The 17,323-nt window shown below is 39.1% G+C and overlaps 1 protein-coding gene across 3 annotated transcripts; it reads left to right on the top strand.

Annotated features, from left to right (window-relative positions):
• The first annotated feature begins 6,376 nt into the window (after positions 1-6,376).
• LOC126380368 (protein abrupt) lies at positions 6,377-17,319 on the top strand. Of its 3 annotated transcripts, none has more exons than XM_050029753.1 (5): positions 6,377-6,480; positions 8,663-8,803; positions 11,318-11,494; positions 12,786-13,101; positions 13,761-17,319. In XM_050029753.1, the coding sequence occupies exons 2-5, from the start codon at positions 8,690-8,692 to the stop codon at positions 13,982-13,984; spliced, it is 831 nt and encodes a 276-aa protein (XP_049885710.1). In that variant the 5' UTR covers positions 6,377-6,480; positions 8,663-8,689; the 3' UTR covers positions 13,985-17,319. The 3 variants fall into 3 exon arrangements, with proteins under 3 accessions (XP_049885710.1, XP_049885708.1, XP_049885709.1); XM_050029751.1 differs by having other exon boundaries at positions 6,388-6,592; XM_050029752.1 differs by having other exon boundaries at positions 6,391-6,596.
• Positions 17,320-17,323: the final 4 nt, after the last annotated feature.

Below are 17,323 nucleotides of genomic sequence, written 5' to 3'. Positions count from 1 at the left end.
AAGTGTCGGCCGGTGGCGGAATTCCTGACACCAAACTTAGAACTTGCGAGATTGGTTCGTCAGCAGCACTACCGCGCTTTTTCGAGCTGCAGTCTTCAAAATGGGAATACCCCTGATGCCGTCGAAGCACAGGAAAAAAAGACGATCACCAATGACCACAGGGGGAAAAATAAGAGGACCCGACTCGGCTGGCTAAATACTTACCTAAATATATAATTCCAATCCTTCACTGACGACGTCTTATTTTCGCTATCTTGGCAAAGCAGCTTTGCCTGGTGAATTATATTTTGCATTTATTTCCCCCACTACAACAGGGGTGCGCAAACTTTTTTTTAATCTTTATTTGTTTCAGGGGTTTTTATCTATGTAGACATGGCCATCGTAACTAAAACTCTTACAATAGCAACTACAACTAGACATTATAACAAAGTAATTATACACGCACTATGAAAGGAGTCCCTGAAAATATTTAATTACCTAGTTGTAAAAAGCCACAGCCACTATTAAGCAATTATACACATTGGGGTTTTTTTTTCAGTCCTATGAAAGGACAATGCTCAAATTTTCCAATATAAAAAAAATAAAAAAATAAAAAAAAATAAAAAATGTTTATTTACTTTAAAGGTAGATTTTTACAATACAAGGGCTCGGGGTCTCCTTTTAAGCAAGAAGTTGCTTGTAGTAGGAGGCTCCGCTCTTCCATAACTATATTATACATATGTAAACTAATAATTAAGTGTACGTGTGTATGTGAGGGTGTGTGTGAGTATGTGTAGTGTATGTGCGCTTATGCAGTGTATATGTACGTTATATAATTATGTTATTCTATATATTCGTTAGCAAGATAGATTCTACTTCTGCGTAGGTTTTTTGATTTAACCAAGCTGTAACAGATTTTTTACAGTTATAATGTGACATAGGATATATATTTAGTTTTTTATTTAATAAATTATATATATAAGATGACTGTTTATTGTATTGCCTCATTGCAAATGTAGTTTTAACTCTTACTATCGGAGCAACATCATGTTTTCTTCTCTTATTATTAAATAAATTTGGATCAAAAGGGAGTGCAAGATGTTTTTTAAGAATAAGATGTAGAATGTACAGTTTTCTTATCGTAAGAATATCCGATTTTGTATATAGGAGATCTGTAGGATACCTGAAGGGTTTGAAGAGCATCACTTTTATAAGTGATCTCTGGGCTCTTTCCAATTCCAAAAATTTAGTTTTTGTAGCACCACCCCAAATAGGCAAGCAGTACGATATAATTGATTGGCCTAATGCTGTGTAAATTTGTTTTATTAGCCTTTTAGAGGTTACATGGCGCAGGGTTTTGAAGATCCAAATAAGTTTGCGGATTCTCTTCATTATTAGCTCACTGTGGTCATGCCAGGATAGCCTTTGGTCGACAATAACGCCTAAGTATTTAGTGTCATGAACTTTCTCTAGCACTGTGCAGTTACAATCAGCCGCTGCCGGGGGTTGACATCTGTGGATTTTAATTTGGAAATCAGCTGTCGGTTGAGTGACTTCATACATGGTGAAACAAATATAGTTTGTTTTAGCGGTGTTAATAAAAGGACTATGTCAATAGATGAGTTTTAGTGAGTTATTAGTAACATTGATTGATTTCATGGGATGAAAGTTTTTTTAATATACTCGTAATGTATGGACGATTGAGGAGCTCGGTGGCGCAGCAGTAAACGCGCTCGGTCTGCGATTGTTGAAGTTAAGCAACTTTCGCAAAAGCCGGTCACAGGATGGGTGACCACAAAAAAAAGTTTTCATGTTGAGCTCCTCCGTGCTTCAGAAGGTACGTTAAGCCGTTGGTCCCGGCTGCATTAGCAGTCGTTAATAACCACCAATCCGCACTGGGCCCGCGTGGTGGTTTAAGGCCCGATCTCCCTATCCATCCATAGGGAAGGCCCGTGCCCCAGCAGTGGGGACTTTAATGGGCTGGTGATGATGATGATGATGTATGGACGACCCCCTGACACCAGGGTTGAAGAGGTTGGTAATCCACCTCATAACCCACACGATAAGATGTATGGACGCTATAGCCAAATCATCATCGAAAAGGCGCATACGCAGTTTTCACCATGGTGATAGTGTAACATTACAAAAGTCTCCGTGGTCTAGTAGTTAGAGGGTTAGGCTCACGATCTGGAGGTCCAGGTTCGATTCCCGAGGGGACATTGACGAAATCACTTTGTGAGACTGTCCTTTGTTTGGTAAGGACTTTTCAGGCTTGAATCATCTGATTGTCCGAAAAAGTAAGATGATTCCGTGTTTCGGAGGGCACGTTAAGCCGTTGATCCCGGCTATCAGCCGTAAAAACACCTCCACCAACCTGCAGTGGAGCAGCGTGGTGGAGTATGCTCCATACCCCCTCCGGTTGATTGAGGGGAGGCCTGTGCCCAGCAGTGGGACGTATATAGGCTGTTTATGTTATGTTATGTATGTATGTTAATGAGTTGAAACCCCATGGATTGAATCAGTGCTACTGACACTGATTTAATAACACATGACTCATTATTTCGCATTATTTTCAGTGTGATCGACACTAACAACACACATACAGAATACCATACCACAGATTAACATTAGTATCTGTGATATAATGCATACTATTTCACATCACATTAATTTAAAAATATTTTTACCGACTTCAAAAAAGCAGGAGATTCTCAATTCGACCGAATGCTACGAGGTACCGATTCATATATTTTTCAAATACTGATTGTTTTGTGATTTTTTTTTTGTTTGACATGGTTTTGTAATAGCTTTGATACTTATAGGTATTTAACTATATTGTGTGTACATAGTAGTTTGATATTGTAGGGTTGTTTACTTGGCACCGACTTCAAAATTATAAAATGAAATAACTAATTGAAAATACGTGCTTATTACTTTGTGCGAAGTAAATTTATTTATTGCTTCTTAATTTTGCGTTTGTAGTCGGTTTTTTTTGTAAAAAAATATTTTAAGTGATAACTTGTTGAATGTGCTTTCTTGGTGCCAAGCAAAGCATTATCGTCTGCTTATTTATCACAAAATGTCACGTAATAAAGCTTAATACAAAAAGAGGCGCCACCGTACAGGGTTTCCGGGTCGGAGAGAGCTATTTTAAAATAAATTTAGGGTTTTTAAATGAATTAAGCTTTGTGCATTCGTACATAAATTGCGTGCGATATGCATGACGCGTTTGCATACAAAATCGGCACACTAGTGGTACTGTGTCTGTGTATGGGGAGTTTGAAAGTTATTTAAGTATTTTGTTGCGTTTCAAGCGATCGGTTGTTTGACCACCCCTGGTAGTATTGTATTTTGTTTTTCATGCATGAATGCCGTGCTGGTGGAGTGAAGGCACGTGACACGGCTTTGGTAGGAATTGTAAAGCCTTATTTAGTTCAAAACGTGTACTCAACCTACGACCCGAATACAAATAACAAGTAGGTATCAATTTCCAGATTTTACACTGCAATAATAGCTTTCATACATAATCTTCTTAGTCGACACCCTGAGCAGAGGTTCGCAATCATCTGGGCATCACACCTGGAGGCCTAAAAAAGAAACATTGAAGCAATGGGTAACGGAAACATTGAAATTTAATGTGATAATTAGGTACCTATTTTCTCATTACCCGAGAACAAAATACAATGTAATGGCAGAAGCATTATAAAAATAATTGTTTGATGATATTTGGATCACATTATGTATAGAATTATGTTGCTGCCTATACTATTTAAATATCTCGTTCCATAAAGCATGTAAACAAGAAGCGTATCCATAGTACCTAAGTAGTTTAGATTTTTTTAATAGGACATTCGGTCTTATGACTGGATAACGCTAGGGTGATGACTGATGATGATTCTTACGACTCTATGGCGGCTCAATAGTAACCCAGACACCAGGGTAGACGAGGTAGGTCATTGATCTTGAATCACCCACATGAGAAAGATAGAATATCTATAACATTTCTCACGCCGCGAACTAAGTATTTTGCCTGGGGGTTCACAAAATACGGCCTTCGAAACGCGTCGAAAATCCGGGTCCGGGGCCGCAAAACTGGCGAAATGGTATCCGTACCATCACATAGGTACAATTCAATTCTATTTCAGTTGGAAAAATCGGAAGAATTCTGGCCGCCGTCATAAAATACCTCGCGCCCGAGGCGAGACTATTCCCCGCTTTTGGATTGCAATGCAACCTGTGAAACATAGCTAGGTACAGAATAAGTACGAAGTATATACAGGTGTTACTGACATCGTAACGGCCTCCGTGGTCCAGTGGTTGAGCATTGGAATCACGATCCGGAGGTCCCGGGTTCGAATCCCGGTGGGGACATAGCACAAAAATCACTTTGTGATCCCTGGTTTGATTAGGACATTACAGGCTGATCGACTGATTCTCCGAAAGTAAGACGATCCGGGCTTCGGAACGCACGTTAAGCCGTTGGTCCCGGTTACTACTTACTGATGTAAGTACGTAGTTATTACATGAGAGAGTCATGTCAGGAGCCTTTGGCGGCTCAATAGTAAACAAGGTTGGTAATCCACCTCTCAACCCACACGATAGAAAAAGAGAAGTGACATCGTAACGAATACTGAGGGGGATGATTCAGACCATGATTCTGAGTCAACATCAATGGAATTTTCCGTCGCAATTTTATTTGTGTTTTTTTTTTAATTCTATACTTTTTCGATGGAAAATTCCACTTGATATTAACTCAGAATAATGAGCCGAATCATCCCCCTTAGTTTTCGTTACGATGTCACTTACACCCCGTACAGGTACGTACAGGTAGCCACACAAATGCGTTTTTATGTTTATTTTTTTAATTCTTTTCTCATTCATACTTTTGCGACGGAAAAGTCCACTTGATATCATTTCAGAATCATGGGCCTAATCATCCCTCGAAGTTTTCGTTACGATGTCAGTAACACGATGTATTATACAAATTTACAAATATGATATCGTCACTGAAAAGGCAAAATTACGTAAGCGCCAAAATGCCATTTCAAGAAAAAGCCGTTTAAAGCATTTTCGCTGTTTTATCATAACTTCTTACCCATTTATCCAATTTTGATGACGTCAACGTAAGATTACATTGTTTATCGTTTTCTATGTCTAACAATAACATATTATAACATGGACTGCTATTTTAGGATATTTTGGCGCTTAAGTAATTTTGCCTTTCCAGTGACGATATGTAACATAACATAACCTCACAATTATATCCCAATTGAGGTAGTCAGAGGTAAATCCGTCGCAAGATAAAACCACACCTCACCAAGCCTTTTGTTAGACCAACTTAATAGGAAGTCCGGGTTCGATTCCCAAAGGGGACATTATTAAAATCACTTTGTGAGGCTGCCCTTTGTTTGGTAAGGACATTGCAGGCTTCACTGTCCGGAAAAGTAAGATGATTCCGTACATCGGAGGGCACGTTAACCCGTTGGTCCCGACTATTAGCCGGAAAACACCTTCTCCAACCCGCAGAGGAGCAGCATGGAGGAGTATGCTCCATACCCCCTCCGGTTGATTGCGGAGACGCCTGTGTTCAGCAGTGGAAGATATATCAGGCTGTTTTTGGGAATATCTTATGATAATAATAGTTATAATTTAATATCTTATGATCACAATTTACTGCCACCAACATATAATAGGTGTGTAAGTATACCTACCTACATAATAATCTGAATACAAAATGTGTAAAGTTTCTTCACTAAGCCTTTTACTTTCAGTCAGGTATTGCCTGAAAACTTTTATAAAATAAATCTACCTACGTAGCTAAGTAAACTAAACTTTCTAAAGAAAAATGTTGACGAAAATATTATATAGGTACTTATATTTTTTTCAATTTGTACATAAACAGCAGCAAGCATCGAATAATAGCGGGAAAATCATTTTCGACCTATGACTGATAAAGGAAAGCACTCATACAGCCAGATTACAAAATACAGCAGTCGATAAACGCAAACAATAGTTTGGAAAGCAATAGCATTCATTTCGTTTGCCCTTTATTTACAACACTAATTTAAGTAATGCGTAACCTCAATAGCAGTAAATTCAGTAAAATACAACAATGAATTCTATTTAGCGAAGCGAAATGGCGGGGAAACGTAACTTTTTAAATTAAAACAAAAGTGGGTCAGCAAGGAACACCTGTCGCCGTACAGCCAGAAATCATGACACAATGTCAAAAATCCGCCCGAATCCCGCGATTAATCGATTAATTAGTTCAAACAGTTGAACAATGATGCCAATCATCGTCCCCAGCGAACTAAATCTGTTTTTGGATGAGTTTTGGTATGTGAGGCGCGTCACTGACTGAATGTCATTGGATTTATAAATACGATCAGCTCCAGAAATAGGTGGCTACAGGTTTTCCAGGCGTACCGACTAAAATAAAGTAGCCTGGATTCGGTTAACAATATTATTGTCTGGGCATACGGTGCGTGCGTCGATTCAATAGTGAGTCCATCACAGTTTTCGCTTACGCTTACTCCCCAATTTATAGTTTATTGTGTCGATTATGGATGACGATGAAATACAACAGTTTTCTTTGCGCTGGCACAACCACCAGGTAGGTAAGTAATTATTTTTTTACACACGACACTGCGAGCTCAGGTACACTTCTACTACATTGTAATCTTATGTCTATATTTTGAAAATAAGCTTTTGCGATTGCTTTTTGAATGTGCAGTAAATAAAACCTATGTTTAAGAAGTTTTTAACGAATTATTTGTCTCTGTCACATTTTAACATTTGACGCGAATTAATTTGAAGCAGAGTATGGTTTCGTTCAAATATTAAGATGAATGGCCTAAAATAGAATACAAATAGCGAATAGTTTCAGAACTAAAATTAGATTGCCCTAATACGTCCTAGATTTCAGATATTTATACCCATAATTTTCACTTCGGACTCGGACCTACCCAAACATATTTTATTTTTAATCTCTAGCGTTTGGCAGATTTTTCCTGGTTCAGACTTGTAAACACTACCTACTTGACGAAACATTTTTATTTAAAACTTAATTTCTCGTAGCGTTTCCAAGCTAATTGATAAAATAACTGTATTTTGAAACATATAGCCATAATTATTTTTACACATAACCAACACACAGCATAAATGAACTAAAGATGATTATAATTGTAATATTAGGTATTAAATAAATAAGTAATCGCTTGGAGAAATAAATACTAGGTTATAATAAACAGGTTCCAAGTGAAACGTACAGCGCCATCTATCGTTTGGCGCCTACTCTAAATTCGTTATAGACATTTGAATTTGTTCTAATGGGCTTGGAATGTTGTCTAGATGAAATTCATCGAATTTACTTTTAAATTCATAATAGGCATTAAAAATTTAAAAGAAATATAGAATATGTTCTTAATCCCGACGGTTCAAAACCCCTTTGCTCTTAGTAGGGCTCATGAAAAAGATATGCGCCTTAGAATCGTTTAGATTCTTATCACGACATGCGAAAGCACGCCTATCAAAAAGCTCGGTGAAGCGTGGATACTTAGTTCATCTTCCTATGGATGTCTACCTCTGAGTATACGTATTCGGAGTATCAGTCGAGCTTGTTTTTATAATACAAAGGCACACTTACCCTATCCTTAGACTGCGCTTTAAAACAGTCAGCTTCTTCGAACGAATTCTTCAAAACTTTCGAGCACGCGCCACGAAGGAAGGCCGCGGATTTCAATGGAACTAAACGACAACTCATAATATTGAGGGACATTCCAGGCTATGTTCCTCAGAAAAATATCTAGATGGCGCTGTCCAGATTTAACGTGATAATTACCTATTTTCTCATCGCTCGGGTACATAATTATTAAAAATTATAATGTAATGGCAGAGGCATGTATAAAAATATTGTTGCTTGATATAGAATTATGTTGCTACCTATATTGCCTCTCTTTATTTTAATCAGAATAATAATGGTAGGAAGATGCGTTGGGTGTAATAACAAGGGTCACCATTTATACCCAAAAACAAAGGTAAACGCGCTCGGTCTGCGATTGTTGATGTTAAGCAACTTTCGCAAAGGCCGGTCATAGGATGGGTGACCACAAAAAAAAGTTTTCATCATGAGCTCCTCCGTGCTTCGGAAGGCACGTTAAGACGTAATTGGTCCCGGCTGCATTAGCAGTCGTTAATAACCATCAATGGGCCTGCGTGATGGTTTAAGGCCCGATCTCCCTATCCATCCATAGGGAAGGCCCGTGCCCCAGCAGTGGGGACGTAAATGGGCTGATGATGATGATGATCTCTGTTTTTTTATGAAATTAGAAGGTTAAACGAAGGAAACTCTGTACAGCGCCATCTATATTGTATTTGGGGAACATAGCCCGGAAAGTCCCTCATTCTAAGCAGAACTGCGACCGCAGCGCCGCGTCCGAGATTTCTTTCTACTTCTTATATAAATGTTCGTAAAAGTGGCTTTGTAAATACACTTACCTTTGCCACCCACAATAACACCAAGTAGATCAAACAATGCAAAAAGCTTTCATGCACGATTTCATAATTAATTGTAATATAAACTATATTATATAAACGTAACTACATACTTGTGTACGTATATTATTCAAGATGCAATATGACAGGCTATGGTGCCACTCTGATAAAATGTTTATTTAATTTTCAGAACAGCGTAATCGGCGCCCTAGGTCGCATGTTAAGCACCGGGGCCCTGACAGACGTAACTTTAAGCGCCAGCGGTACGTCTGTCAAAGCCCATCGTCTCGTCCTAGCGTCATGCAGCCAATACTTCGCTCAATTATTCAAGGTACTAAGCCAATTAAAGTTGTGTGTGTGCTGAAGTCGCGTCCAGGTGCAATACAATCATTGGACAATAAAATACGATACACTGGTCTAATAAGGCCACATTCAGCATTCCATCTAAAAAGGCAGATCCACTATGTGCCATTTGCGCACAGAAAGTGGAACGTGTCAAACGAAAATGACGAATAGCAATATTGCTTTTTTGTTGAACGTGGCTTTTTTAAACCGATAACATCAAATTTGATGAATAATACAATTTCCTGCAACTGAAAACTATTGCATGTAGATACAGATTACAATACACACACAACACAACTTACATAGATTAAATACTTTTCTCAACTAACAGTGAGTTGCAGAAAGGTTTTTCGACTTTAGTTAACGGGCTTTTAAAGACGTTCCACAAAACGCATGCAAGACGACATTAAATAAGTAATATTGTCATTTATAAAACAGCGAACATTTATAAAATTTAAAGAGCGTTTCTGCAACTCACTGTTAGTCACGTTATTTTTTATTTACATTCAAAATGATTTAACGTGGACGAAAAAAATAATAGATGAAATGTCTAATCAACACAACAATAAAATATACTATACGACAAATACCCGAACAACAGAAAACACCTATTCGTTTTTATTTTTAATATTTTGTGTTGTATTGCGCCTCCTGGCTGCGATTTGAGTTTTATTTTTTTACGTGAGATTTATATTAATTTGTACATTTTAACATGCGTGACCCCCGCATTGGATCAGCGTGGTGGTTGGAAGCTAACCACAAACCTCCGAATGTAAGAGGAGTTTTCGGCACTGGGGTGTAAGTGACCTGTTTTTTTTTATTGACTGTGTTGTACTTTGGTACTAATCGTATGAGAGTGTGATATTGAATGAAAAATGCTTCCTTTGACTTGTGTATGGATTTGAGAGGGTAAAGTGACTTGAGCTTTCGTTATTATTGCTCAGTGATGCTTGTTTGCTGTAAGATTGCATTCTCGTTTTGGTATACGCTTTTCGCTATAACAAATTTGTAATGTGGCAAAATAGTAGGGTACTAGCAAAACGCCTGAATAAAACTCTCGACATACAGTCCGCGTGACGGGGCGCTAACGCGACGCCAGAGCGTGGCGCTAGTGGCTATAGTGTACCTACCACAACGTAGGACAGACGTCACACTGCAGGCGCTAGTTGTAGCGCCGAGCGTGACGAAATACGACCCGCCGTGTGTCGAAAGCTTAACAACATAACTAAAAGCGCTCGTTTTACAGAGATAATCAGCGCGAGGAAATAGATACCCAAATAATTTTAAATAAAAATTTTAGTGCCGATTCTAACACGCACAAACTTACTTTTGGTTTAGTTTGCCAGTTCCAAAACTAGTGTAAGGAAAGGGCAGCACTACATCTAAAACGGTCAAAAAAATAAGTTTTGTTTCCCAGAATGAGCACTTGATCAACTATAATGATGTAACTTATATACCAACACACAGAATGACGGACAGACAGAATGGTTGGTACCATTCATACAGCCTATTGCGAAAAAAAAAAAACAAAATGCCTTATTCGTACAGCTTTCATTCTAACCAAGTTGTTTTTAACCCTTAATCTAACTTAGCAATAATCCTTGCGCTCTAGCATGTTGCGCATGACAGCAGTAAAAAAATAAGCTATCAATTGAAAATAATTGTCTATTTTTTTTAATTTATGTCAATTTTGCAAATAGACATAATGTGATAGCCAAATGTGAAAACAGAATCGAAATTCTTTGAAAAAACATAGTTACAACCATCCGAAAACAGGGAGTTAGTAATCGCAATAGGAACTCATGACGTCACACGTCCTTATTGCCAAACAAGGTACACTAAATTATAAACCATCTCGCTAGAATGAGACGGAGTATACCTCCAACACTGACCTATTAATATCTACGGCGGTAGACAAGATATTGGCCCCGATTCCTGCAGACACCGCCTAATTTTATTTTAAGTTATATCCGTCATTTTCTTATCCGTCGAAAAGGAAAGGGACGGATGATTGTCAACAAGTTAATTTTAAAACGAATGAATAACCCGGGCGAATAAAATAGGCATCTCGCTGGTATGTAATCCGTTTGACGTGCTGTCTACTTAACTCGTCGGGTTATTGGCCGATGTAAAATTTTTAGACGGTTGTTTTAGGTTTCTGCTTAAAATTGACGTGTATTCCATAAATTGTATGCCTGTCGATTACCCGTCCCTTTCTTTTTCAACGGATAACAAAATGACAGGTATAACTTAAAATTAGATGGCGTCTGCAGGAATTAGCACCATTGAGAAACTGATTTCAGATTAATCTTCAGTATATTCAATATTCTTTATTTCACGCGAGTACCTAGATTGATCATTATGATTCATGTCTATTAAAACAAAAAAATCTTAAGTAAGTACAAGGTCGTAAGACACAGATGCGTTTCAAATACAAACCCCACTTTCAAACTATTATCTGGAAATCCGGGACTCAAGAGGATAATATTCTTTCTTCCAGGAAGTAGAAGCGGAGAACAACACGCTGGTGGTGATCCTGGGGTGTGATGCTGCAGAGTTGCGCCTGCTTCTGACCTTCATGTACACTGGCGAGGTGACGGCTTCCAAGAAGGTTCTCCCGTCACTGCTGAGACTAGCGCAGACCCTCAAAGTATCTGGGCTTACTGATGCGGACACTGTAAGTTCTACACCCAGCTAACACTTTCCGACGCTGTAGCGGTTATCAAAGAATAAAACTACGTACCTATACGAGCACGAGCACAATATACACTTTGAAATCATGTCACATTAACTTTTTTTTGACAAATTAAACCGTAAGCCTTATCAAATGTCAAATATGATAGTGCAAAAGGGTTCTAAAGTGGTACATGGTATTGCTCATGACTGTACAACGGTTTGAGGAGATGGGCCTCCTTTCGTAAATAAAAGTCCGAACTGTATTGTTCATCAAACACAGAAGGTTCTCAGAGCGAATTTAAAATGCACCTGTCGCCTAGTAAGCCTTTCACCAAGAGAGCGAGGTGAGGTGCGGGGGACGAGCAGTATTTTTTTTTTTGTTTTGCTTTTCCCCGAAAGGTAAGGCAAAGGGAACTATGCCCATACAGCCATGTCTTACGTATTTTTTTCTTGATGATTGATGAAATGATGAAATGTGATGATGAACTCGTTGTAGACTCCTACTCCGAACCCCAAACGAATTAACTCCAAAGTACGCATAAACTTTCGAGTTATGAAGCGGCTTCTTGGCACGAAGCGAAAATAGGCAGATACACTTTGTTTATTGAATACTCCGATATAATAACACTCGCGAATGTCTTCCGACTAACTTAATGCGATCATTAACCACAAAACACCACTTCGCATATATTTAGATTTTTCAATAAAGAAAGCAACTGTCCCGTTTCCCGCCAAAAACCCCGGGGGCGAGCAGTGTGACGTACGGCCATGGCCAAGCGTGAGTCGAATTTATTCGGCACTAACTACAACATTATTCAGTCTTGTCATATGCCACAGGTTACTCTCCGCCTCGCACCAACTCGTATCGGCGCCGATCTCACCTCCTCTGGGTTCCACTTAATAGCCGCTGAGGAGTATAGAGAAGAGAGCACACTTACGCATTGGGCACACTAAGAATTAGATATTTTATGAAGTGTTCTGGGTGTGAGGATAGTCTCCTATCGATTGGTAGCACTATACATCATCATCAATATACATCACCACGCTCTTGTCGATGCAGCAAATTCCATGCTTTTTTTAGGGAAAAATAAGGCAGTGCTTTCCCTCTTGTCTTCCGCCCCGCAGTACTCTGTCTGACGCAAGTGGGATGGCGCCCAGAGTAGTCTATTACAAAGCCTTACTAGGACTCCTGTCCTCCGCCTCTGAATAGTACTGACAGTTACTGCTGCCTTCTGTCAGGTTCCAGGTTACAGACCCTGTAACTTGCCCCTGACAGCAACATTAATTTCCAGAACTCGACTTTAACAACGACGGAGCCAGAACAGCCTCAAGATGAGAACCGTTCCAACTCGCCGATCAACCTTGAGAAACACGAGCACGTGGACAAACCGTTCCTCAACACCGACACGTCCAACAGCTCTTCCAAACAAGATGATGTCATATCGCCAACAGAGATGAAAGAACCTTGTGGCATAGACTTTATGGCTAGGAGTGAAAAGGACAGACTGAGTAAGCTAGACCAGATAGTCCAGAATTTATACAGCACGCACAAGATTGGAAACCCCACTATGGCTTCGCCAATTACGCCGTCTGTGCCGAGTTTAGTAGGTGAGTAAGCTTAGGGATGATGTCCTCAGTGGTTTAGGTATTAGAGCATTAGCCTCTCGATCTAGAGGTATCCGGTTCGATATCCGAGTGGGAATATATTTCAAAAATCACTTTTGTGTTCCCTAGTTTGGTAAGGTCTTTGCGGGCTGATCACACGATTGTCCGGAGGTAAGAAGACGCGTGGCTGGGAGGACAATCGCGACAACTATTTACTTTAGTAGATATGTAGTCGTTACATGAGCCTAGTCAGTGGACTTTGGCGGTCAAATAGTAACCCTGACACCAGGGTTAAGCAGGTCGGTTGACACGATCGATTACCAGTCCCTTTCATGTTTGGCGTATAAGAAAATGCTATCATCTCACTAGCAGTATCCTGTTTTCCCGGGTCCGGTTAGTTAACCAGAAGATCCGGTTTTTTTTACAGAAGCGACTGCTCTGATCTTCTAATTCGCGAAGGTGGATCCACCCTAATACAGGTTACGGCACGTACCTCCGAAACGCATTTCTCGGGAATATGGGTTTCTTCTCGATATTTTTCTTCAACGCTGAGCACGTGGTAATTATTTTAGACCCAAACAAGTATTCGGAAAAATATCTGATAGGAATCATCCTGCAGTATACAGCAGCACAAATTTAACTAAAGTCCCACAACCTTTCAGACACAGAGCCGTACGACAGGAAGTACCGGGCGAACAGTTCAGTGTGTACAATATGCAATAAGCGTCTTAGCAACCAGTACAACCTTCGAGTCCACATGGAGACGCATGCGGGGAGGCGGCACGCGTGCCGGGCATGTTCACACGTCTCCCGGTCACGTGACGCGCTGAGGAAACACGTCGCCTACCGACATGCTCGTGCCGACATGCAAAGAGGCGACTTGTGACGTGGCTCTGGTAATGGATTTAAAAGGCATAATTACGTAAATGTTTTAGAAGTGACAGTGCGACCGGTTTCGCGCTACATCCGATCCGAATTCGAAAAATTACGTTCCGAAGTACCTCGTCATATAACGCCAAGTTTTAGTGAAAATCTCGTAAGCGCCTTTTGTTTGAGTGCATGAAATAAGGCCTGCAATTTTGGGGACTACAATTATTTTTCTTATTTTAATTTTCTTTATGTTTTTTTTTATGTTTATGTATGTAATTTTCTTTAATAAAACTTCGATTTCATTCCGGCTAGAAATTGAAATAACAAATTTTTACTTGGATTGAGACTAGCGTTTCAAGGTTTTGTTAACGAAAATAACATCCGAATGTAATTTTTCAAAATGGCGCTTTCGAGGTATTCTCTTGTCTCTTGGCTTGTTTTTTTTTTCTAGTACTTTTACGAAATCGGATCGAATTGAGCACGAAATCGCTCTTAGGATCCTATAGAACAGAAAGCGATGGCGCGTTCGAGTTTCGCCTTAAATGTCGTATTACATTTACGTTACATTGTCTACCGTGTGGGTATAACCTCGTAACTTCGAAACTTCCAGACACAACAGGGGGTTTAAAAAGGCCACACCGAAGCAATTCATCTATGTAAAAAAAAAAAGTAAGATGGTTCCGTGCGCCGGAGGGCACGTTAAGTCGTTGGTCCCGGCTATTAGCCGTAAAAACACCTCCACCAACCCGCAGTGGAGCAGCGTGGTGGAGTATGCTCCATACCTCCTCCGGTTGATTGAGGGGAGGCCTGTGCCCAGCAGTGGGACGTATATAGGCAATTCATCTAAAAAAGCAATATTACTATTTGACATTTGCGTGCACTGCGCACTTACTTTTATATACGCGCAAATGTCAAATTGCAATATTGCTTTTTTCGATGAATTGCTTCGATATGGCCTTTGACAATGGGGTTTGGATTTTAAAAGAACTTTTGGTCATATGTTTAACATAACATAAATATAAATAGAATGTTACACAAACAAAAGAGAAGTAGAAGAATACAATAGGCAGCTTTATTGCTAACTAGCAGTCTTCCAGGCAACCTATGTCTATGTAACGTAATATACCTAAAACAGCGAACGTACAGCGCGTTTGCTCTTCAGTTTTCAACTAAAGGTGCACAAAATATGGGCCCTTAGATTTCAATGGAACTAAATTATATCATAATAATTATATGCAACTACTGGGACGCCAACGACGCGGCCGAGGGACCTCTTTCCTGTTGCGAATTCTACAAAAAATATTTTAACAAGTAAATATCATGAAACATATGCATGAAAAATCTATTGGAATTACATATCAAAGAGCCACATTTCCGAATGTAATATGTCTTTTTATTGTCGATAAAAAAAGAAGAACGACCTAGAACTGAATGTTATTATGTTTCGTAAAGTTGTAAAGTTGGACAACAAAAAATACAAACGCTTCAATGTCGACTGTCGACGCACCGTATGATTGACAATCGTGGAAGAATACTGCCTTTGTTATAAACAATTTAGATAGAAAAATACATAATACGTAATAATTATACTGTTTATAATTAAGTAACATTATGCTGCTACAAGTATACTCAACGTATTACTTTGTTTCTCTCTAGTCCCAAACAAGTTACCATGTTAAATAGGTATTATAGGTAGGTATTCATAAAAATTTAGTTATTATCTCTTATATTAATTTCCCATTTTCATTAATTTGAAACACCCACCGACAATATTTTCTTTGGCATCGATTTCGGCGGAGATAACTAATTAATCAGGGACTTTCCAAGGTACATCCCCAAAAAAATATAGATGGCGCTGTACAGAATTGCCTTCGCTTAACCTTTTAATTTCTTGGCTAACAGACATATAATGACCTTTGTTTATGACACCCAGGCACAACACATCTTCCACCCATTATTATTCTGATCAAAATAAAGAGGAGTAGTTATCAACGTAATTCTATACCATATCTGATCCAAACATCACGCAATAATTATTTCTATATATGCATGAGACTTGCACAGGACCCTTCTTCCCCACCGCACTACCAAGACTGGAAAGGATGGCGTGAAAGAGAGGAGGCCTACACAGCAGAGGCTGGACACAGGCTAAGTAGATAGATAGATAGATGCCTCTGCCATTATCATCATCATCACCAGCCCTTTAACGTCCCCACTGCTGGGGCACGGGCCTTCCCTATGGATGGATGGATAGGGAGATCGGGCCATAAACCACCACGCGGGCCCAGTGCGGATTGGTGCCGCAGTGCCGTTGGTCCCGGCTGCATTAGAAGTCGTTAATAACCGCCATTAAATTATATTCTTGAATAATTATGTACCCGAACAATGAGAAAATAGGTAATGATCGCTTTAAATCTGTACATCGCCATATCTATATTGTGTTTGGGGACGTAATCTGGAAAGTGTCTCATACTTCTTGTCGAAAAATCTAAATCTGTGCCAAATTTAGGCTCCGTCGGTGCCTTATCCTTGTGTTGTGTATGTCCAATCGAGACTCGTGTGTATTCATGTCTCTTTTGAGCCTTTATGGGCCTCATCTGTGCCAAACCTAGCCTCCGTCTGCGCCCAATCCATGTTTTTGGGCCCCGTTGAGTTTTCCAGTGTTCTTTACCCGCATAAAAATAACATTTATTTTATACTTATTTATCAAGAATGATGTGATCCAGCCGAAATCGGCTACGGCGACTGCTTCAACTCCGACGTTCATGTGCTCGCATGTGGCTTATATAGCCAAACTTGTTGGGAAAGATCCTCGCACATAGCGGGCATGTGAGCACACCATAACAAGAATAAGCATAATATTAAAGATTAATTTTACTGCTAGGCTTTTATATTGGTTTGTTTTAGCATAATTATTTATTTCAGCCACGACTGGTTTTGTCGGGTTGTGTGTTTCTAGCCTTATTTTATATTTGTTTCTATTATTATTATTGTTATTTAGTCTGTTAATACTTCATCAAGCAATTGTACCGTACTGAACTACTGAGTCTTTAACTATTCAATGTACATTCATAAATGGAACGAATTTTAAAAATTGAAAATTTGTCACTATTTTAATAAGCACTTTATTTATAGGAATGTTGTTATGTTTCCTATTACTTTATATCAAAATGTATGTTTATGTTATTCTGTGATATCATGTAAATTCATTTTGATAAACCTAGAAAAAATATTATTCATAAACACTGTTGTTATGAACATATTCATAGTTTAAGCGGTTTTAAAAAGACATTAGTTAAAAGACATTTTATTATTTTAAGTAACTGTAAGGCGTTCTTTTTTCAAAAAGAGTAAA

This window comes from Pectinophora gossypiella, chromosome Z (assembly GCF_024362695.1).
Source record: "Pectinophora gossypiella chromosome Z, ilPecGoss1.1, whole genome shotgun sequence".
Classification (NCBI taxonomy): domain Eukaryota; kingdom Metazoa; phylum Arthropoda; class Insecta; order Lepidoptera; family Gelechiidae; genus Pectinophora; species Pectinophora gossypiella.
Note: the sequence above shows the minus strand (reverse complement) of the source record. Positions and strands in the feature narration are given on the sequence as shown.

Excerpts from the sequence above, each read along its gene's own strand:
- LOC126380368 (XM_050029751.1), top strand. The coding sequence starts at position 6,542 with ATGGATGACGATGAAATACAACAGTTTTCTTTGCGCTGGCACAACCAC. Across the intron at positions 6,593-8,662 it reads TGCGCTGGCACAACCACCAG|AACAGCGTAATCGGCGCCCT; the intron begins GTAGGTAAGTAA and ends TTTAATTTTCAG. Across the intron at positions 11,495-12,785 it reads GGCTTACTGATGCGGACACT|AACTCGACTTTAACAACGAC; the intron begins GTAAGTTCTACA and ends ATTAATTTCCAG.